Below are 22,531 nucleotides of genomic sequence, written 5' to 3'. Positions count from 1 at the left end.
CAACGGCAAAGGGATTTCATTGTGGGCCACCTGGCCGAAAGCAACACCTCTATCACGTCTTCGGGGAGGTCCCAATCCTTATACCTCAACCTCTCAGATACCAAGTATGAAGAATGAGAGACTTGACCTCTGGATGGAGAACCCGACCCCCCTCCCGTGAGAGCAAATCGTCTCTGTAGGGAAGATGGCATGGAGGGCAGATGGACATGTCTAGAAGGTCCGGATACCATGCTCTCCTGGCCCATGCCGGAGCAATGAGGATCATCCGGGAACCAAAACTCTGTAACCTCCACAACACTAGCGGAGTGACGGGGATTGCAGGAAACGCGTACAGCAGTGGCAAGGACCACTCCACTACGAACGCGTCCCCTAAGGCTCCTCTTGGAGAAAATTCCCGCGAGCAGAATCTTTTGCACTTCCGGTTGACACTGGTGGCGAAGAGATCCACTTGTGGGGTTACCCAAAGGGCGAAGAACTCCAACAGAACTTCCTGAGCCAGCTCCCACTCATGAGAGACCGTGCTCTGCCTGCTCAGAGCGTACGCCGCCATGTTTTCGTCTCCGGCCAGATGAACTGCCGAGATCGAAATTTCCTGCTGGATGGGCCAGAACCAGAGCTGCATCGCTTCCCTGCACAATGGGAGTGACCCTGCCCCTGCTTTTTTGCTGAGGTAGTGCATGGCCACTGTATTGTCCGTCATAATCAGGACATTCTTCCCACACACAGAGGGCAGAAAAGCTTTCAGGGCAATCCCGACAGGCCGCAGCTCTAACAGACTGATGTGGAGTCTGGACTCCGACAGAGACCAACAACCGCTGTCGATAAACTCGTTGGCATGAGCTCCCCACCCCATGAGGACTTGAACGCCGGGACACTCTGGGCACGTTGAAATTTGTCCACCATCTGCAGAATGTGATGAGCCCTCACCTGGGGAGGCGAACACAACCCCGGGGAAGTGTCGAGCACTGCTCCGATGTATTGGAGCCACTAGGTAGTTGTCAAATGGACTTCTTTAAATTGAGGAGGAAGCCCAGCTTGTGAAGGGAGTGGCAGGTGACGGACAGATGATCCAGGGCTTGCTCGGGAGAACATGCACTGATCAACCAATCGTCCAGGTAGGGGTAGACATGAATCTCCCCTTTCCTGAAATACGCTGCCACCATCAGCTTGGTGAAGACCCTCGGGCGGAGGATAATCCGAACGGCAGGACCCAAAACTGAAAATGCGAGTCGCCAACCGCAAACCTCAGGTACTTCCTGTGCCTTGGATGAATCGGCACATGAAAGTAAGCATCCTTGAGGTCGAGAGACACCAACCAATCCTGAAGTTGAAGGGCCTGGAGGACTTGAGAAAGAGTTACCATCTTGAACTTGTCCTTCCTGAGGAGCTTGTTCAGCCAACACAATTCCATGATGGGTCTCAATCCCGTGTCTTTTTTCGGGATGAAAAAATAAGGGGAATACCATCCCTTGTTCCTCTCTGCTACAGGCACCAGTTCTATGGTGTCTTTCTCCAGGCAGGGCTATGATTTCCTGCGTAAGGAGCGGATCCGGACTCTTCAAAGAGAACTTCCCCGGTGGATTGTCGTGAGGCCTCTGCCGAAAGGGGAGACAGTAGCCGTGGGTTATGATCTCCAGAACCCACACATCTGAAGTAATGGCACGCCATTCTCTAAGATGCTGCGCCAGTCTGCCCCCAACCGGCAAACCATGGGACAAGGCCTGATGACTGAGCGGACACTGCAGTGCCTGAGGGCAAAGAGGCAGCTGCCCGAGCGGCTTTGGCACCTCGAGTACCTTGCTTTCCACCTCTGGTACTCCTACGGAGGCCCCTTTGACTGGCAGCTCCTCTCGATCTACCAAAGGAAGAGTAGTACCGAAAGCAACATCCCCTCCATTGCTGTCCCCTAGGAGGACAAAAAGGCGGAGGTTGACATACTGCAGCGCCCAAAGACCTTGCTGCCAAACAGATGGACACCATCAAAGGGCATGATGAGAAGCCGGGATTGCACATCAGGAGCAAACCACGACTTCCGCAACCACGCAAATCTGCGTATCACGGTGCTTGCAGCCATGGACCGACTGACACAGTCTGCCGTGTCCAAACCCGACTGAACAGCTTCACACGTTGCATCCTTGCCGTCCTGCACAAGGGCTAGAAAACCATCCCATTCCTCCTGTTAGCCGGGAGACTCTCCGGAGCAGTACAAGCCGCCGCCACCATTCTTTGCAAAGCCATATGAAATGGCAACATCGGGTCAGTGGGTGGACCTTGGTCCAGGATATCTGTCAGATCATCCTGAAGAAAATCAACAGGTGGAGCAGACCACCCTAAGTACTCAGTCACCCTCGACAAGAGGCGCCTATACGAGGATTCGGCATGCGTACCAGGCTCAGGCCTGCCAAACTCCACCTACGGAGAGGTATCAAGACCACTGCCGTCATGCAAGGACTGACGGAGTTCTTCCATCTGACTGTGACCAGACAACAGGTCATCAGGTACATCAGGAGGCACAATCGTCTCCTCATCAGACCATTCTTCCACCTCTTAAATATTATCCAAAGGTTGGAATAAATCCTATCTGGTTGGAGGAACAGAGAAGGGCTCAAAAACAGGCCTTGCGGTCTTACTGAGGGCCTTCCTCAGTTTCCACAGCCCTCCGGGGCACCTCTGGCAAATCCTCCACAAACGGCGTCGACGGCGATCGAGGCGCCAATGACTTCGACAACTGCTTCGATGCTGGAGCCCAGAGAGTGTCCTTCAACGGCCTCGGCGCTGATGGCGTCGATGACTTCTTCGAAGCCGGAGCCTTGAGAGAGTCCCTCGACGGACATGGCACCGAAGGCTTCGATGCCTTCTTGGAAGGCTTCACAGGTGCCGACGGTCTCGATGGCTTCGAGGACCGGGACCTGGATCTGGCACGGCAATGGCGATCAGCCGTGTCCAATCAGGACCTCAACGTCTCCAGATGATCGCGCCGACCACCCGAGCCCGAAGGCAAGCGAGTGGTGGCCCTAGCCTATTCCTTGCCAGCTTCTCTCGAAGGCACGGACGGAACAGTGCACTGCAATTCAAAAATCGGCATAGTCTGCTGACGGAATGCCTCCCATTTGGCCGGCGACGAATACTATTTAGGACAAGACAACCGCCTTCTGGCGGAGTCCTCTGACGAGGACGGGGAAGGTGACCGATGCCAGCACTTCCGTGAATGCCTAGAAGAGGCAGAGGAATGGCAGGACCCACTCCGAGACCGAGACCCCCCCCTGGACTTACGCCGACGCGGAGAGTCGCCCCTCGAGTCGTCAGTCGAAAGCCCAGCGGATTTGGACATATGGGGCTTAGACACCCTACCTACTGTTAATTTCTTCCTCCGTTCCCGCAAGGCCTTCGATGTCAGGGACTGGCATTCATCGCAGTCGTCGGTGGTGTGGCTTTTGCCGAGGCACCAGAGGCAGATGTCATGCGGGTCCGTGATGGACATCTTTGAACCGCAGTCCCGACACTTTTTAAAGCCCGACTTTAGGGTAGAAGAAGACAAAGACATTGTAGAAGTTGAACTAGAAGAACCGAGCGAGCCGAGATTCCGAGCAAACACGTTTGTGGAAAAAACAGAACTGAGGCTACGGGCGACGTGCGTCCTATATATAACATCCGGTGACGTTGATCCTCGACGGAGCCCCTCGAGGGCAACGTATTGACACCGACGCAGGACGCCTTAGTCGAAAAAAATTCCGAAACAGCACAGCTGTGGTCATTACCGGTCAAAGATTTGGAATACGTCGGAGGACACAATCCCCTCGAATTATAAGTTACTCACCGTAGTGACTAACGTACTCTTAGTCAATAGTCCCCTTTCCTCCATACTGCATGAGCGTCCCTCGCGAGGGACAGGAGCCCGAACCTTTTTCACCAGAAAAATGATCTTCCCCTCTAAATTTAGACGTGTGGCCCTGGGAGCATGCGCTGCCCTGACTCCGCACTCCGACGCCACTCCTCAGTCCCCAAATCGCATCAACAATAGATTTACCATTGCCTAATGACACCAGATTATTAGAGGGGAGGATGGTTGGATGTATGGAGGAAAGGGGACTATGGACTAAGAGTATGTTAGTCACTACGGTGAGTAACTTATAATTACTCTTACGTCCCATCCCTTTCCTCCATACTGCATGCGCTGTTACAACTAAATATAGCCCCAGAGTGGAGAGGAGACCCTCCTTAAGCAAACAGGTTCCGGAGAACCGCCTGTCCGAAAGCCGCATCTGACCTGGAGCCACCATCCAAACAGTAATGCTTGCAGAAAGCCGATGGAGTGGCCCATTTGGCCACCCTGCTTATGACCTGCCAGGGGACATGGCGCCGAAAGGCGATGAGAGTTGCCTTGGCCCTAACCGCGTGGGTATGCATGTTCACCGGAAGGGGTCTAGGCTGGCCTCGTAAGCTTCCTTGATGGCCGAGACCATCCAGCGGGAAATGGAGGCCTTGGAGGCCTGGCCTGGCGCCTCCAAAAATGATGAATAGGGCATCTGACTTGCGGAAGCCCTTGGTGCTGTCGAGGTAGAATTTCAGGCACGCCTGACACCTAGGCAGTGCAGAACTCTGAGGCTCGTCCTTCGGGTCCGCAAAGAATGTAGGAAGGACAATCCCCTTGTTTAAGTGAAAAGCTGATGGCACTTTAGGTAGAAATGCCAAATGGGTCCGCAGGACAACCTTATCCTGGTGAAAGGTAGTGTACGGCTCTGAGGCGACTAGGACCTGGATCTTGCTGACCCTGCACGCCGAGGTGAGGCCTACTAGCAGGGCCATCTTGATGGTGACCAGCCTGATGTCCACAGACGCCATAGGTTCAAATGGCCTGTGCGCGAGGGTGCCCAAGACTAGGTTCAAATCCCACACAGGGTGTGGTTTCCTGATGGGCGGGCAGAGTCTAGCGAGTCCGGCCAAATCTCCCCTGACAATCGGGTTGGAGGAGGAGAAGGCCCCTTCCTCCGTATTTCTGTAGGCCCCAATGGCTGAAAGGTATGTGCGGCAGGTGTCCACCTGCACACCAGAGTTGGCGAGGTGCGCTGAGAATGACAGCACGTCGTCCAATGAACAAGCCAGTGGGTCGATATCCTTGGAGTGTGCCCAGTGGAAGAACCTGGTCCATTTACTTTTTTACAGGGCTCTGGTATCCTTTCTCCTAGCTCGCTGTATGATTTCCAGATTGGCTTGGGATAGGTTGAGGTGGCTAAGCGTCACTTGCTCAGGAACCACGCTGTGAGGGCCAGCTTCTGGGGGTGGGGTGGACAACCTTGCCCCCCTGCTGAGTCAGATGATGTGCTGGGCCCGTCGGGAGTTGGATTGGAGGGACCTCCGAGAGGCTGAGCAGCTCCCTGAACCATGGCCTGGCTGGCCACCACAGAGCTATCAGAATGAAGTTGAGCTGGTGAGACTCCTTTAACTTCCAAAGTACTCTATGAATCAGTGGAGTGGGAGGGAAGGCGTATGCGGACATGCCGTTCCACTGGATCCATAAGGCATCGTCTAGGCCCTGCCACTGCCAGGAGGCGAAGTGGGAGCACTTCTTGTTGTGCTTGGTGGCAAAGAGATCCACCTGGGGGAGGCCCCATCTGTGGGAGATCTCCTGTGCAACAAGGTCCTTCAGCTGCCACTCGTAGTTGTCCGCTCCCAACCTGCTGAGCCTTTCCGCTTCCAGGTTGGATTCCCCCAGAAGGGGGTCTGCCGTGAGGAAAATCTCTTTCTCCAAGGCCCATTCCCAGATGTTGATCACTAGTCTGCACAGGGATGGGGACCTGGTCCGCCCTTGCTTGTTGATGTAGTACATACTGGTCGAATTGTCTGTCTGGATGAGACGTGGGAGGAAGGCTCTGAACGCTAACCAGAAGGTGTTCAGTTGCAGCCAATTGAAGTGGTATTCTTGTTCTTGACGGGTCCACGTGCAGTAGACAGTGTTCCTCCAGGGTGGCACCCCAGCCCTCTATGGAGGAGTCTGTGGTAATCGTCACCTGTGGGACGAGGGGCCTGAAGGGCTTCCCTGTCCGCAGGTTGCAGTCCCTGGACAACCATGTGAAGTCCGGGTGGAGAGCTATGGGGATCTTGATAATCTCATCCTGAAAGCCCCATCCTCCTCATTAGGAGTTTTGTGTGGGGGACGGCCAACGGTACAGCTGCAAAAAGGCCCAGTAGATGCTGGTACCACCAAGCCGAAGTAGCACCTCAAAATGTCTTTTCCTGAGGCCTAAAATGTTTTTACCCACACACTCCATCAGAGGATTAGGGTGCATAGAGCAGAAACACTCTCACTGTTCAGCGGGCTGTGGCCTGAGCCCATAGAGTGAGGAAGCTCCTGGATAGAGCTCCTGTCGTGATACTTGCTACGATCCTGAACATTAATGGTATGCAAGGCCCCAGGAAAAAACTGAACACATTTAAGGATGTGTAAAGCATTCGCCTAGCTCCGCAGAGAAAGAACGGTGAAAACCGGGAGCAGCATGCCTGTGGAAAAGAAGTTAGTAAACGTGAGACCCGAGGCTGGCAAGATGGCGGACGCCGTGGCAACTCCGGAACCAACGTCCTGCCGAACCAACTGCTGTGAACAGTGGAAGAGGACCCTTCCTGACGCAGCAAGCATGAACTGCTGGCAACCGGACGCTGATGCCAGGATAAAGCGACACCGAAGGGAGGAGCAGCAGACCGGAGGCAAGGCGAGCCGGTCCCCGCAACGCGCCAGGCTTGCCCGACAAAGAGTCAGACGAGGGGCAACGGACCTACATATGGCCCAGTGGCTGGAGGTGAGGAGCCCGGGGGTGGGGGGGCGCAGCAACGTCAAATCGTGGCAGCACGGCCCTGGGGCCACACGAGGGACTGGAGCGAGGGTTCGGACAAACGGGCGTACCTGATTGAGGGGCCAGCTGGGCATAACACGGACACAGCGAGGGTGAGAAGCGCACGACGCGCTGCCACTTTGAGAAGGCGGAGCACCCATAGGTAACACACAGAGCGATCACCACCCACTAGGGACACAGCAAGATAAATCACACAACAGTGCCAAAGCCCACATCTGAGAGGTACGCCACTGGTTGGCCGTCCACTGTGGGTCAACGGGGCACTCTCACTTGAGCGGAAAAGAGCCAGAATGCCATACGGTTCATAGCAGCCCACAGGGCAGACCCAAGAGCACACAGGCGCGCAGCATAACCAGGCAGAAGCTTGCAACAGTGTCGCTACTAACTGCCCTATTAGTACTAACAATGGCCTGATTGGGAGGAGGGCACGCTGATAAATGGCAAAGTAGCTGGCTGCACTGCGACCCCTGGAATGTGGCAAATTCTGGTGACCACAAGGCACAAGAAGTGGAACAGGGCGATTCGTAGCTGGAAGGAACAAGGGGGAGATACTCCCAAACACACACATCCAGGGACAATTAGACCGCCCAGGCAGGAGGAAAAGACATATTGCTGCGCAACGCTGGGGAGCTGCACCGCTTGCCTGAAGGCAACGAGAATACAAGGTACATAGTGCGCCACTACCGAACACCCCGATACAAGAATGTGGGTTTGAGGAACTAGAAGCACTGAGCAGGGGCCCGGGTACACCCACGGCCACATGGAATCTGGAACTCTACCACAGAACTAGTAGCACGCCCACAATCCCCGGAACCGGGGGCCCACATCCACTTCACCTGCCCCACAACTGGCCCAAACTAACACCAGAGCTGCGGACGAGACACCTGCCACACAACACTGAACAGACCCCTGTACTCTAAATAACGCTAATCAAGCTAAGTGTGGTTAAGACAACGTCAAGAAACAGCACAAGATAACCACGACTAAGCAACTCCTGCCAAGCACTCGAGTTGGCGACCACAGCACCTCAGACCAGTGTCTGGGCTCTGGATAACCACTAAACCTCATCAACGCTAATAACAGCAGCTATGCCCACAACCAAGGGCAAAAAAGGACCCCACCCATCATGGACTCCTTCAAGGCGGCCAGACCCAAGGAGCAGTCGCAGGGTGCAGCAGAGCCGCCAAAAGGCCAAACTCCTGCGGTGGCCGGAGCTAACGAGAACCAGATACTAGATGCGATTGCGGCCCCGAGAATGTTCCTTGACACAAAAATCCAAGAGGTTAAATCAGGTATGCAAATGATATGACAAGATGTCCGTAACCTCACAGAAAGGGTCACGACTACCGAAACAGAGCTGAAGGAAACTATGGCCACTACCAAGGATCTTGAAAATAGGCTGTCGGAACTGGAGAAGAAAAATGCGACACTAGAGGCCCGAGCAGAAGACGCTGAAGGGCGGGTTCGGCGAAACAACGTACGCCTCTTAGGAATTCCAGAAGGGATGGAAGGCTCAAACCCCACAGACTTTGTGGAGAACTTAATACTTCAGGAAGTCGGCGCAGGCAATCTCTCTCAGGGCTTTGTGGTGGAAAGAGCCCACAGATCCTTGCAGAAAAAACTGCCACCAGGCTCCCACCCCCACCCCATGATAGCGAGGATCCTAAATTTCCAGGACAGGGAAACCATCCTGAAAAACTTGAGAAGGTGGGGAGATCCGACGTAACAACTCTACCATACCCATATATCCGGACTACACACCAGCAGTTTAACGACAAAGTAACTCCTTAGTGCCGATTAAGGCTAGGCTCAGACAATTGAACCTTAAATACATGTTCATGTACCCATCCAGACTCAACGTAATCTACAAGGCTCGACCCGTATTTCTTGAAACACCAGCGGCGGCCAGAATGTGGCTAGAGCGCAACAACCTAGACCGGGGCGATGAGGCTGTCACCTGTGAACTGCTAGGACTGGAAAGAAGAGGTGAGGGGGTGGAGGTGAGCATGATAAGTGAAGGGACAGCACAGCGTTACAACTAATTGACTTATACCTATTGTTACCAAATCCAAGAACTACATGAACGACGGGGGCAAAGCCGGATCTCCCGCTATGTGACTGGAAGTCCCATCCCGCGAATCGTTAGGTGCTGGCCTGTTGCCGACACCACATGACCTGCACATGACGGCCCGGACGGGTCAAGGAGGTGCGGGGGCGTTCGAGCGCTGCAGTTGGTACGCAGCTGCTGAGTGCAGTTTTTTGGTTCTGAGTGGGTTGTTTGTTGTTAAAGTTCTGAATTCTTCATGTAAAGTGACATGCAAAGTGTGGCAAGTGCATAAATCAAGAAGTGAACGGACTGGGGTGAAAGCTATTCGAACCATAGATACAGATGGGGGAATGCATGACGGGGGACGGGTGTGCGGACATGGGATGTTTTGGGGGAGAGGCACAATACTGACATGGCTGCAGACATCAGGGTGCTAACGTGGAAAGTCAGGGGACTGGGCACATACATGCGCAGGAACCGAGTGAAGTCCTTTCTCAACAGGAAAAGACTGTCTATTGCACTATTGCAAGAGTCCCACCTGATGCAACAAAACATGCACACGATTGTAGAACACGGGGGGGGTGTCAATGCTACACGGCTACCTACTGCCAATATGCTCGGGGAGTAATCACCTGGATACACCCTGTACTTCCCTTTAAACTACTGGAAAGGGAGGTGGACCCGGAGGGTAGATACCCAATACTGAGAGGTTGCATTGAACAGATGCATAGTAAACTCCTACCTCCCTAACCACGGGATCCAAGCACATCTCAATACATTATGTGAAAGATAAACCCACATCGGGATTGTTTTTTCATCTGGGGTGGCGATTTTAACTGTGTACGAGACTGGGAGATTGATAGATCCTGCCAACCAGCTGCCAGGAATGAGGTGGCAACAGGGGCACTGAAATAGCTACTAGGGGCCCTGGACCTAGTGGATGTGTGGAGGGAACTGCACCCGACTGATAGAAGATATTCCTACTTCTCCTCGTCGCACCACCTGTACACCAGGATAGATTATATATTTATGGCTAGGACGCACCTAGCACAGGTGGAAGAGGCGCAATACCTGGGCAGGTCAATATCTGACCATGCGCCGCTTGAACTGATTTGGAGAATTCGAGGCCCAGACCCCCTATACCAATGTGGCGCATGCCCACAGACACACTGACAGAGCAAGCCTTCAGAGAAGACCCGAGAAGCAAGCTAGAGGAATACATCGAGATAAATGTGGGCAGTATAGAAAGGTGGGGCACACTTTGGGAGGCTATGAAGGTGGTGGTGCGGGGGCGAGGTCATTGCTACCGTGGGTGGTGCCAGAAAAACACTAAGACGAACTAGAAAGATGGGAAAGCAAAATAAAACAAAAAGAATCACAAATGCTGGGCACAATGGAGAAGGAGACGCGTTGGCGTAGCTAAGGAGTAACTGCAGAGACGCATGGGGAAGGCTGTCGAAATTCGACTACTCAGTTAAAACAGCCAGAGCGATACACCAGGTAGACTGCTGGCGTGGCTGTGCAGGAGGGAACACCCAAAACACCACCACAGAACTCAAAGATGAAACGGGCACAACACACAAAACGCAGCAAAAGATTAATGATACATTTCGGGACTTCTACTCCCGCCTGTACGGGCACGACCAGCTAGTGCCCCAAGAAGATTTACTGGGTACACTTGAGGAAATAGGCCTGCCCAAACTAGGAGCAGCTCAGAGGGAGGAGTTAGAGATGGACATAACAGCGGAAGACATATCAGAGGCGATAAGATCACTTGCCTCGAGCAAAACACCCGGGAGAGATGGGCTCCCTCCGGAGTTCTATAAGACATACAAGTCCACTCTGACCCCGGTGTTGCTAGAAGTGTTCATGGAAGCACAGGAGAAAGGGATACTGCCAAAATCTATGAAGGAGACCCTAGTGGTCCCGAAACCAAGGAAGCCAACAGATGATTGTGACTCATATCGCCCATTAGCGATGCTCAACTATGATGTCAAGATCTTAACCACGATATTAGCTAAGTGGCTGAACAGGGCGATGGGAGGTTTGATCCATGATGATCAGAATGGTTTCATTCCGCGACTCAGCAGCGTGTTAAACTTACGCGGGCTGCAGCATGTACTGGCGCAAACTACAAATTCTCAGGCAAAGTACTACTATCCCTAGACGCAGTTTAATTATTTGATTCAATATACTGGGAATGGCTGGTGGCAACATTAAAGGAGTGTGGATTCGGGGAACAATTTATCAAATGGGTGCAAATACTATATACGGCCCCAATAGCGAGAGTTAATACTGAGGGGTTAGTATCACCAGCCTGGGACATACAGAGAGGTACTAGGCAGGGTTGCCCACTGTCTCCGATGCTCTATGTGCTGGGGCTGGAAACGATCGCAATCTACCCGAGGAAACAGTTCCCAGAAGCGGGCATTTGGGTGGGAGGTGTAGGGCACTTGGTGTCATTATATGCGGATTGTGTGCTTCTGCACTTACGGGACCCGCACCTAAACGTCCCAGTGATGCTAAACATACTAGATAACTATACAAGGGTATCTGGGATCAGATTCAGCAGAACCAAATCCTGTATATTCCCAATAGCTGGCCTAAGTGGAAAGGAAGCCGGGGAACCTACCGGAGGTGGGGATCCGATGGGAACTAGAATCGTTTAGGTACCTGGGGGTAAACATACATCACACACCGGAGCTAATGCATGAAAACAACACAGCGGCAGTGGAAAAGGGTTTTAGGGGTTCCATGAAATTCTGGTCCAAGCTGCCATTGTCTCTGATGGGCAGGGTGGCTATTACCAAAATGATCATTTTGCCAAGATTCCTGTACTACTTCCACATTGTGCACTACTACATCGAGGCGTCATTCTTCCACCTACTGGAGACACTGCTCTGGGAATTCCTGTGGGGGGCAGCCTGACACAAGCTTTCACTAGTAAAGCTGTGCTTGCCCTACAATGAAGGAGGGGTGCAGATGTGAAACTTAGAAAAATACTACGTAGCAACCCAACTTAGTCATGCAGTAAAATGGCTAGCAGACAAGCCCACCTCTGAGGTGGAACTACTGCAGAGACTGGTGACCCCCGCAAAGCTAAAAGAGATATTATGGGTGCTGTTACGTTGCCTGGGACACTCCCCATGGTGGTGATACTGGGAAGGAAGATATGGAGCAGGACATTGTCGATATTGAAACTCAGTAATCCCTACTTGCCTGAGGTGCCAATTGTGGCTGACATCTGGAAAAACCAAAGATGACTTGGCAGTAGTGAGGCGATGGGAAGAATGGGGCATATACACCTGGGGCGACCTATATGAGGGGGGGTTCAGGGAGCTCAAATCACTGCAGGAGAAAGATGGGGTGCCTAGTGGTCAGTTCCTCTGGTACCAAAGAGCTGGAAAGGCAGCCAAAGCGAAACGGGAATGCTGGCCCGAGAAGCCACCAACGGATATCTTACTAACTCTAATGTACAACTTAAGCGATGGTTGGCGGCCGATCTCCAGACTATACAGCACACTCAGACACGCCCAACCCCAAAAGCGCGTCACTGAAAGACTTATGCGAAAGTGACATGGGCACGGATATATCCGAGAAAGAATGGGAAAGGGTACTGAGGTACCCTAAGGAGTTATCTAGAAACCCCTGCTTCAGGTTGATACAACTAAATGTATTGTACCGTACTTACATGACCCTGTGCAGGATAGCCAGGTTTAACAAGAATGTGAAGCCACTATGCCCGTGGTGTGGAACTGGGGAAGCTAACTTAAAGCATATGTTTTGGATGTGTGCCCGAGTGTGCAGGTTCTGGATGGAAATCGAACAAGCACGCAGACAGGCTGGCATAGTTAGATATGATTGGTCACCAACGGAGCGCCTGCTCGAGGCATTCCCCAGAATCAGCAAATATAAGCATGTGATGAGGTTCATGGACATGGCATGCATACTGGCCAAAAGGTCTATTGTGATGGCCTGGAAATCAGCTAGTGGCCCACAATATACGAGATGGCACAGTGAGTTTGAGCAGTGGGCAGAGGCGGTAACTAAGGTATGGATGGATGGTGTGAGTAGAGCAGGATCCAAAGGAAGCGACACGTGTGAAGACTGGAAGGCGCTAATCAAGGACATGTTCCACCCGTCAGACGATAAACCCCCCTGAAAATCAACAACTGGTTTATGCAGAAAAGGCACTAGCCAACACGGCTACCCAACTGAAACCCAACCAGCCACCCGAAGCCCTTAAGGCAAAAAGATAACTAGATACAGGTCCTGCTCATGCACATCAACGGACTAGGCAAGATACAAGGTCAGTCAAGTGAAGAATGTTGTTGGTTTGTTATATGTTGTGGTTATTAGTTCAATGTTGCAAGCACCAAGATCAGCATTAAAGGTACAACAATTGAAATGCATACTTGTGTTTAACAAATGCTAATAAAAACATTTTAAAATAAATAAGACTCTCACTGTTCAGTGTTGTGGTCCATCACCAAGGCAATAGACACATCAAATTCTGGTCCAAGACTGACAGAGGAGCAACACTCGGTGCAGGTCTTAAAACCTGATTTAGTAGCAGAATGATACGAAGAGCAAATTACTAAACTTTGGTAATTTTCTTTCTGATGAATATGCTATTCCTCCCACATATTCCTCATCTTATGAAATACACTTCAGACTCAGTCTACTCTAAAAGTGCTCTAATGCCACCAGCTGGCGCCGTACGGCTCCGAGTATGGTTCTATCATGACCCCTTGGGCAGTCCCATTCTGGGACCATGGATATTGTCAAAATCATGAGGCAAGGGATGAACTGTATAGTGACGGGATGAGGTTGGATATAGGATATAATGGTCCCCTGGATCTAGTGGCGCGATGCCAAAACTCACCCCCACCATCATTAAAACAGCAAGTGAGCCACTATTAACTGGGGTTGTCAGCTACCTAATGTGAACCGAGGATGATTAGACAGGATCTCAGTAGAGACTTGTCTCCCACTCTGAGAGAAGACGTGCTCATTTAGTTCTTCGAATCAATTTCAGTACATTTGGCCACCACCATTGCAGCAGACCATATCCCCTAGCAGCCCATCGGCTGGGCAGTGGTGGGTTTACTTGTGCGTAGAGTACAAGGAACATGTTACTTACCTGCACCCGTTGTACTCCAGCATGGGTCTGGCATGGATTCCCACGCTCATGAATATTAACCGTCGTGAGACTGGGAATACTCTGTAAAAAGAAAGCAGTTTTGCTTTAACTTTTAAAAAACTGCCAGTCTCCTAGTAATCAAACACCGACTCCACCCATCCAATGGCGATCGTCTCCCTAAGCCCCACCCCCGGTGGCCATCTTCAGATTTTTTTAGCACGTGAAGTGAGAGTATGAACGAAGAAGAGCCACAGGTGGCAAGGCTTAACAGTAGTACAATCACTTACCCCTGGAACGCCCTTACCTCAAACAAACAGGTTGCGCAGCACTGCCTGGCTGACTCCAGACTCCTACCTGGAATCCCTGTCGACACAGTAGAATTTCGTGAAGGTGTGCGTCGACCTCCACGTTGCAGCCCTGCAAATGCCCAGCAGGAGAACACCAGAGGAAACCACAGTAGCAGCGACTGCTCTGGTGGAAGGGGCTCTCAGCCGGCCTAGAAGGGGTCAGTGGGCCAGATGATGACCGTGCATGATGCAGCCAGAGAGCCACCTGTATATGAAAGCATTCGACAGGGCCTTCCCATGGTTCACAGGTCCAAAATTCTACAGAGAGGGTCTGCCCGATTATCTTGTCCAATGGGAAATGGCCATGAGATGCACCTTTATGGATGCGTGGACCAGCCTTGGCCAAGAACAACAGGTATGGCAGGAGTTGTGGAGCTGTGATGCGCAGGTGTGATCCCTTGATTCCTGCACCACATAGTGAATCGTTTCTATTTATGGTTGTAATATGAAAGCATAGAGGATACTCTAGCCTTGGCCAGGACCTTGCTGCATTCCAGGGGAATGTCAGTGGCCAAATTCTAGGGCTGCAGGAGCGAAGCCATTAGTTTCAGCAATGCTGGATCGTGGTGCAATATCGCTCCTCCTTCTCTGGAAATGAGGTCAGGAGGAGGCAGCCTGATGGCCGGTGCTATCGCCATTCAGAGAAGCTCTGGGTACCAGAACTGGCGAGACCACGCCAGTGCGATGAGAATCATCTTACTGTGGCAATGTTTGAGTGTGTTGATCACACATCAGCGGATCGGGGGAAACATGTAGAGGAAGAGGCCGTCCCATGTGAATGCATCTACCAGGCTCCCCGGTTGGGGTAATCTGCTGGTGAACGTTTGGCACTTCTAATTTGTTGCCGTGGCAAAAGGGTTGATCTGGGGGAGGACCCGCATGCAGAAAAGATGTGATGTCTAGGTTTGCTGGAGTTCCTATTCGTGGCAGGATCACAGCTCCCTGCTGATGGAGTCCACGATAGTGTTCTTGATGCCTGTCGGGTGAAATGGAAGAAACAAGTCTTGAAGAATGGCCCAGTGCCAAAGTGACTGCGTCTCCATGGAGAGTGTGGGGGAACAGACCCTGCCCCGTTTCCAGATGTAGAACATAGTGGTGGTGTTGCCTGTGAAAATCCTTACTACTTGTCTTCTCTGCAGGAGAGGTAAGAAAGACTTGAGGGCCTAAAACAAGGTCTGCAGCTTCAGGACATTGATGTGCGTGAGAAGGTCCGGTGTGGGGCCCCCACCCACCACAAAAGGTGCCTGTGGTGATAGTTGCCCAAAACAGGCGTGGGGGAGGTGTCTTGAAACTGTACTCCTTTTGTGAGGTACTTGTATACCCCCCCACCAACGAATGGATTGCCCGAACTCCTGATTAAGGGCAATCTTGTCTGTCCACTTTCCAGTAATCTGGAGCCATCTGGCATCCAGGAAATCCTTTAGCGGTCTCATTTGCAGCCTGCAGAACGGAATCAGGTGAATGCATGACAAATTATAAGTTACTCACCATAGTGACTAACGTACTCCTAGTCCATAGTCTCCTTTCCTCCATATTGTAGGGGCGTCCCTAGCTAGGGACGGGAAACGGAACCTTTTTGACCAGAAAAAATTGCCTTCCCCTTTAAATTTAGAAGCGTGCAGGGGCGCAGCCCTGGGAGCATGTGCAGCCCTGACTCCGCCCAACGGTGCGCCACTCCTCTGTCCTCTTTGACGCGTTGAAAATATTAAGATTGCCTAATGACACCGAGATCGTACGGTGGGACATATGGAGGAAAGGGGACTATGGACTAGGAGTAAGTTAGTGACTACAGTGAGTAACATAATTCCTCCCATGTCCCGTCCCCTTTCCTCCATACTGTAAAGGCGATTACAACTAAATGCAGCCATGGGGAGGAGAGTTGCCCCTCTAAGAAAAGAAGTACTTCAAAACTGCCTAGCCAAATGATGTGTCCGATCTGGCGCTAGCATCCAAGCAGTAGTGTTTGCAAAAGGTTGTTTGCAGCCTGCAGAATAGGGAAGTCTAAGTAGCTGCCTTGCTGATTGTCTGGCATGGGCCATGTCTTTGGAAAGCCACAGCCGTGGCCTGGGCTCTGATGGCGTGGGCATGCATGTTTGCTGGCCCAGGCTTGTGCTGCCCATCATTTGCCTCCTTGATGGCCATAACCATCCACCTTGCTATGGAAGCGTTGGAGGCTTGAACGCCTGGTATTGATCCGCCAAAAGTGAACAAGACATCCGATTTACAGAAGCTCTTTGTCCTGTCCAGATAAAATCTTAGAGCATACCTGACATCCTGACAGTGAAATACCTTCTGAGCCTCATCCTTTGGATCCACAAAGAACGTTGGGAGTACTATGTCTGTGTTAATGTGAAAGAAAGTAACAATTTAGGGAGAAAGGCAGGATGCGTCCTGAGCACCACCTTATCCCAGTGAAAAGTGGTATATGGCTCTGAAGCCACCAGAGCCTGAATCTCGCTGATCGGGCCTGCTGAAGTAAGGCCAACCAGAAGGGCAGTCTTAATAGTAACCAGCCTGATGTCTGTTGATGGCATGGGTTCGGAGGGCTTGTGAGCCAGGGCGCTCAACACCACGTTATGGTCCCAGATCCGATGTGGACGTTTGACAGGAGGATAGAATCTGGTCAGGCCCGCCAAATGCCTTTTAACCACCGGATTGGAAGAGAAGATGTCTCTGAAATTCTTGGAGGGCCCCATATGGCCGCTAGATACATACGGCAGGTGTCTACCTGCACACCTAAGAGAGCCAGATGCGCAGAGAAGGATAACACATTGTCCAGTGATTACCATGGGCAGGGACAGTGCAAGCACTGATCCGGGATGCTAGAAATGGAACCAAGGAAGCATAGTCAAGGTGGTGGTAAGAGCTAAAGGACTGAAAAGGAACAAGAGACAGGAACGGTAAGCACCAGAGCAGAGGGAAAGGCAGGCACAAGATGGACAGAGAGAAAATGAGGTAAAGGCTAAATAGAGCGAGGCACTCTCGCAACAGAAGGTAGCCTAACATCAAGCAACAACAAGTATCGACACGCGTTTTGCTTGTAGACTGTGCTGCTAATAAGGTGGCTGGAAAATCAAGGCTACAGAGCCAGTTTCCTGGCACTGGTAAAACGCTTTGTGGTGTGCATGCACCAGCCGAGGACAGAGGCCAGCCATGGATGCGCATGATGATGGTGTCCTGTTCTGTGAAGGACATTGCCAGAGGATGGCAGAGTTCTGCGGAGAGCCACCTGGGGCACCGGAGCACTGCACTCCACACCACCTGTCCAGCGCCACTAGAGCTAGTGGTGCAAACACCTAGGTAAGGGCAGAAGGCAAGCCTGGTTCAGCATGCAGTGAGTGCCCATGCAGCGCATGACACACTGTTAGCCTGGATTACAAGGCTCTCAGCGGAGGTGTGCGGGGAAAGAGGGTCAGAGTGCACCGGCCTATGTTTTTTCGCAAAGTCTGAGTCCACAGTGAGGACTGAAGCTTGCTTTGTCAATAATTCAAGGACCAGGCCCCTATTTAAGGGTTAAAAGACAGTAGGGTCTCCCTTTGCAACCTTTTTCAAGAATGCCAGTCAGCTCAAATTGAAGTTTGGGTCTGGAAGGAGTAGATAACTCTAAGGTCTCCACCACCTTGGCTATAAGGTATTGAAACGAAGCCTGAGTTTTCCCCTTAGTTGGTGCATGAACCTACAGGAAAACAGTGGCCATTCATTTGAAGGATCTCTGCCAGCACATCCGAGCACGGTGGACACTGATGATGCCGCTGATGCAGTGGACGAAGCAGCTGGTGCCTGGGCCTTAGCAAAGATGTCCAGCATTTTAAGCCGAAATGGCTCCCATTCTTTCGTGTTGAGAATTGGGCTGGAAAAGGTTCATGTGATAGCTTTTCCTCAGAAAAGTTCGCAGAGTGGTCGAATTCTCTTCTTCGAGGAAGAAAAACAATGATGCCTGGAGGGACCACAGGGTGAGCGTGACCTCTTGCGATGCAGGTTCTTTTTGTCCTTGCAGACTGGTTAAGATTCTTCAACTCATCGCTCCTCAAACAAGTCCAACGCCTTTTTCTATTCCTTTTTCGCAGCCCGCTCCCAAAGCGACTTAGGGTGTATCGACTGACATGACCTGCAGTCCTATGTGTCGGGTGCTTCCCGCTATGGGGGTCCAAAATGGATATATGAAGTCAGCAGTCAACGCATGGCATAAACCCTGAGGTGTTAGCCAGATTCAGCATGGCACGAAACATTAAAACTTAAACACTACGTGGTGTTTCTGAAGCCATCAGAATGCACCAAATAAGGTGCTGGCCAAGTCTAATTTTCATTTATGATGCATGCAAGAAAACACATTTTTTTTATGTCAGGCTTTGTATGCTTTAAAGCAATGAAGAACAGATAAAAAAAAAATATGAAATTGATTTCAATTTCAAACATTTGTAATGTTATCCAATATTTCTACCCCCCACTTCGGTCAATCTTGTTTCCATACAGGTTTTCTCCATTCCATTAGTTTAAGTACTATTTTAATGTTCGGTTTGAAACACTATTCTCCCTAAATAAGCATTAGCTCCCTGGGGATGGGGAGATGAGTGGGGGGCGGGAAGGGTTATTGTCAAGAATAAGATGGCCAGAAATCCCCACTGAATACCCTGAGCCGTAAGGATTAGCTTTGGGCACTTCATGCCCAGGCATTACCCACATGCCCCCAGACGCTAAGGCTTTAAACACCTGTGGAAGCTGGATGAAAGCTTGGAAAAAAAAACTCAATTGAAGAAGCAGGCTTTCCTCAGAGTCTCATTGTTACAGTAACAGATGTGGGTTGAGGGAAGCTGCCGCGCAAGGATGCGCCTTAAAATGCTGGCAAATTCTAGGGAGAGGGGATAGACAGAGGAGAGGGGGGCCAAGCTGACTGCACCTTATTCCAGCAGGAATTCACAAGTGGGACAGAGAATGCAGGTGTCGTCCCAGGAGAGAGGATGAGGAGAGTAAAGTGGGAGAAAAGGAGAGGAACGGAAGGGACAGGGAATGTTACACATGGCACAGCTGGTCAAGAATGAGGCTTCCAAGCAAATTATGTGGCGTTAATCAAAATTCCAAGGGAACGGGGAGTAACGGCCCGGCAGCCCAAGTTAACGGTCTGAGCGATGCAAGGGCCATTAACGAGAGCTCTGCCCCAGTACCCCTCGTTCCAGCCCTTGGAATGTTGACTTAAGGCCATTAGCACCCCAGACTACCAAAGCAATAACCCGGGGTGCTAAAAAAAAAGTATTTTCAGTCTTTTAACGAGACGTCTTGAGCGTCCCTTTCAATGAATGAAAATACTGTTTTACGATGACTGACATGCAAAGGGAAGACGGGGCTCTGAACGGAGCCCCTCTACCCTTTCCATGAGGGCCGTCAGGAGCAGAGCGGAAGGTCTGGCTGTGGTGGCGAGTGCTGATGCGGCCGAAATAAGGTAGTTGGAGGGGAATATAAAATAAATAAGGGGATAGAGGGTGTAAGGACAATGGCGGCAGGGGAGCTGGCCGTCAGGTGGCATGGAATGCAGACTTTCACCGCCGGTTCAAGCCCGTGTTCCTAGCCACCCGATTGGCGGGCCCCACCCACCAGGGTGCTAGTGGATAATAGTGCACATAATTTGCTTGGAATCCTTGTTCCCGATTGCCTGAGCCAATAGAAACATTCTGAAAAGGATGTTAATTAACTAATGGGGCCAATACAGTTCTTTCAAAAAGAAAAATAAGTCAAACCAGTTGATATTCTCTAGCTGCCAGCATAAAATAAAAGAGGATGCTATGTCAGGAATCAGCCCAAACCAGAATTGTCAATGGTGAGGGAATATGAAATGTAGTCCAAAACATTTGGAAATCCGCAAGTTGCAGAATATTTTGCTTGGTTTACAAACCTGCTGAAAAAATATTTGTTCCATTGGGCTCTTCAAATGTTTGCCACAGATGTGATATTCTTCAGCAATACAAAAATAACAATTTGCTCAAACTGCTGGGCTATGTGTTTTTAAAACAATATCTTGTATGCAAGTGGCATCCTTTCATAAAACTGTATGTATATCAATAGTTGACTACACCTGGGTGTAGACAAGAGATGTATGCATACTGTCCAACACTGATCAGTCTAACTCGTCAACTAACCTGGATATAAGGATACTCCATGCTTGAAAGCAACCTGTAAGTGTGGATGTTAAGAAACACATGCAGCACATATACTTTGGTCAGTACAAGTATATTTATTGAATACATACCCTGTACATTCAGCACTCTCTCAACACTGACTTCTGATAACCTTTTCTTTCGCAGTTCTGCTCGAATTCTGAACACTTGATCAGCATATGGTGTAACAACACCAATGCTGCTGTCATCCAACTTGCCCCAAGCTAATGGCCATTTTCTCCTTAGCTCTTCAACACGTTCAACTATTTCAAACACCTGCAAATAAGACAGCATTAAAGAAGACCAGTTACATACTGGTGATCGCCTTTACTGCCTTAGTCCTAAACCACCCTCTCTCCAGTCACAATGTGTGTGAACAGCTTAAACTTGTGGATGGTACATAAAAATGAGAAAAAGCTACCCGAATAAGTATGCACCTCACCTGCTACTGCAAAACTCCTCACACATTGACCACAAACCAGGATTTCTGTGTTTCACACCCAAGTTCCTTAACAAGTAATACATTTATAGTTGAGCTAGAGCAGCAAGGGTTAAAGGGTAGGATGTTATAAAAGGAGGAGCTTCAGGTGTTGGAATAGAACGCTTGTAATAGGACACTTTTTGAAATGCTGAAATTTTGTATTTTGCCAAATTGCAATAAAACCACTACAAAGCATTAAGGCATTAGGGCGGATTTATAGGAGTGGAGAAATGAAACAGATATAACTGTTCAGAGTACATCTTATTCTTGGTCAGCAAGACAATTTGAAATTACATCGACTCTGTGACGGTATCCAGCACATTATTTAGCAAAAAGTGCATCATGCAGTCCTGGGTCAGCCAGTAGCTAGGTGCAATAAGTGAGCAAGCAAGCACCAAGTGGGCATTGGGTCAATAGTTTCACGGTACAGCAATATTGACAGGGACATCCGCATGTTCATTTTGCCTGAAAAACTTTAAATATCCTTGTTTTTATGGTGTAATTTAATCTGAAATGAATCAACATTCTAACAATGTCCCACTAACAGCCTTCTCTGAGGACTTTAAATAACAATAAAAGGGCAAGACGACAACCAGCAGAGGATCAGTTGATCAGTTTCAGCAACTAATCCATCCAAACTGACCCCTGCTGCGGAGCTGATGTCCATAAAGTGGGCAAAGGGTAAAACTTTCCCAAGTAGTGGAGTTGCCTTACATAATTTTCTGACCAATACATACCAGCGAAAAGTGACTAACAAATTACTAACCTTGAGTAATGGTATTTCTGATGAATATGATGCTTCATCCCCTAGATTAGTCATCTATGAAATTAACCACAGACTGGACTGGAAATATTTCAAACTGCGCCCACTTTGTAACACGCTACTATGTGGCCAACTGCATTACTGCTCCTTGACGCCAGATGTGATTTCACCAGTACACATCCACGGAGTCGCTGATACAATTTCCGTCAGTTGCACTTTATTTCCATGGTTCCCAACAAGGGAATGATAGAAGTGTCACCAGAATTATGACAGTATTTTGAGGGGTTGTAGGGAGGATGATGAGGAATCAGTGGGAGGAGTCGTCACCATAAAAAAGGAACAAGTTACTTACCTGTAACTGTTGTTCTCCAGCATGGGTCTGGCATGGATTCACATGCTCATGAATATTCCCCGTCGTCAGGCTGGGAATCCTCGGTAAAGAAAAAACCAGTATCAGTTTCGTTTCTGATCTGTCTTTCGTAGTAATAACCAATCACTGGTCTCTGCGTCATACTGACCACAGCCAATGACTGCCCTCTACCTAAGCACCGCCTCTGGCAGCCATCTTCAGATTTGGAAGCACGTGAAGTGGCAGTATGACCAAGTGAAGAGCCGCAGAGGGGTAGGCGGGAGGGTTCGCATGTGAATCCATGCCAGACCCATGCTGGAGAACAACAGTTACAGGTAAGTAACTTGTTCCTTCTCCAGCATGGGGTCTGGCATGGATTCACATGCTCATGAATAAAGAATACA

General features: G+C 50.3%; 1 protein-coding gene across 9 annotated transcripts in view; it reads right to left on the bottom strand.

Moving 5' to 3' along the window:
- The window catches only part of HELZ (helicase with zinc finger), a 2,743,493-nt gene that overhangs the window by 588,487 nt on the left and 2,132,475 nt on the right, over positions 1-22,531 (bottom strand). For all 9 annotated transcript variants that reach the window (XM_069655034.1, XM_069655036.1, XM_069655035.1 and 6 more), the window contains one exon: positions 20,627-20,810. In XM_069655034.1, coding sequence (XP_069511135.1) covers positions 20,627-20,810 — 184 coding nt within the window. The remainder of the gene's footprint in view (positions 1-20,626; positions 20,811-22,531) is intronic.

The sequence above is a fragment of the Ambystoma mexicanum genome, chromosome 3q (assembly GCF_040938575.1).
Source record: "Ambystoma mexicanum isolate Mex_15411 chromosome 3q, UKY_AmexF1_1, whole genome shotgun sequence".
In the NCBI taxonomy this organism is placed as follows: domain Eukaryota; kingdom Metazoa; phylum Chordata; class Amphibia; order Caudata; family Ambystomatidae; genus Ambystoma; species Ambystoma mexicanum.
The sequence above is the reverse complement of the archived record's forward strand: the minus strand, read 5'-3'. Positions and strand labels throughout refer to the sequence as shown.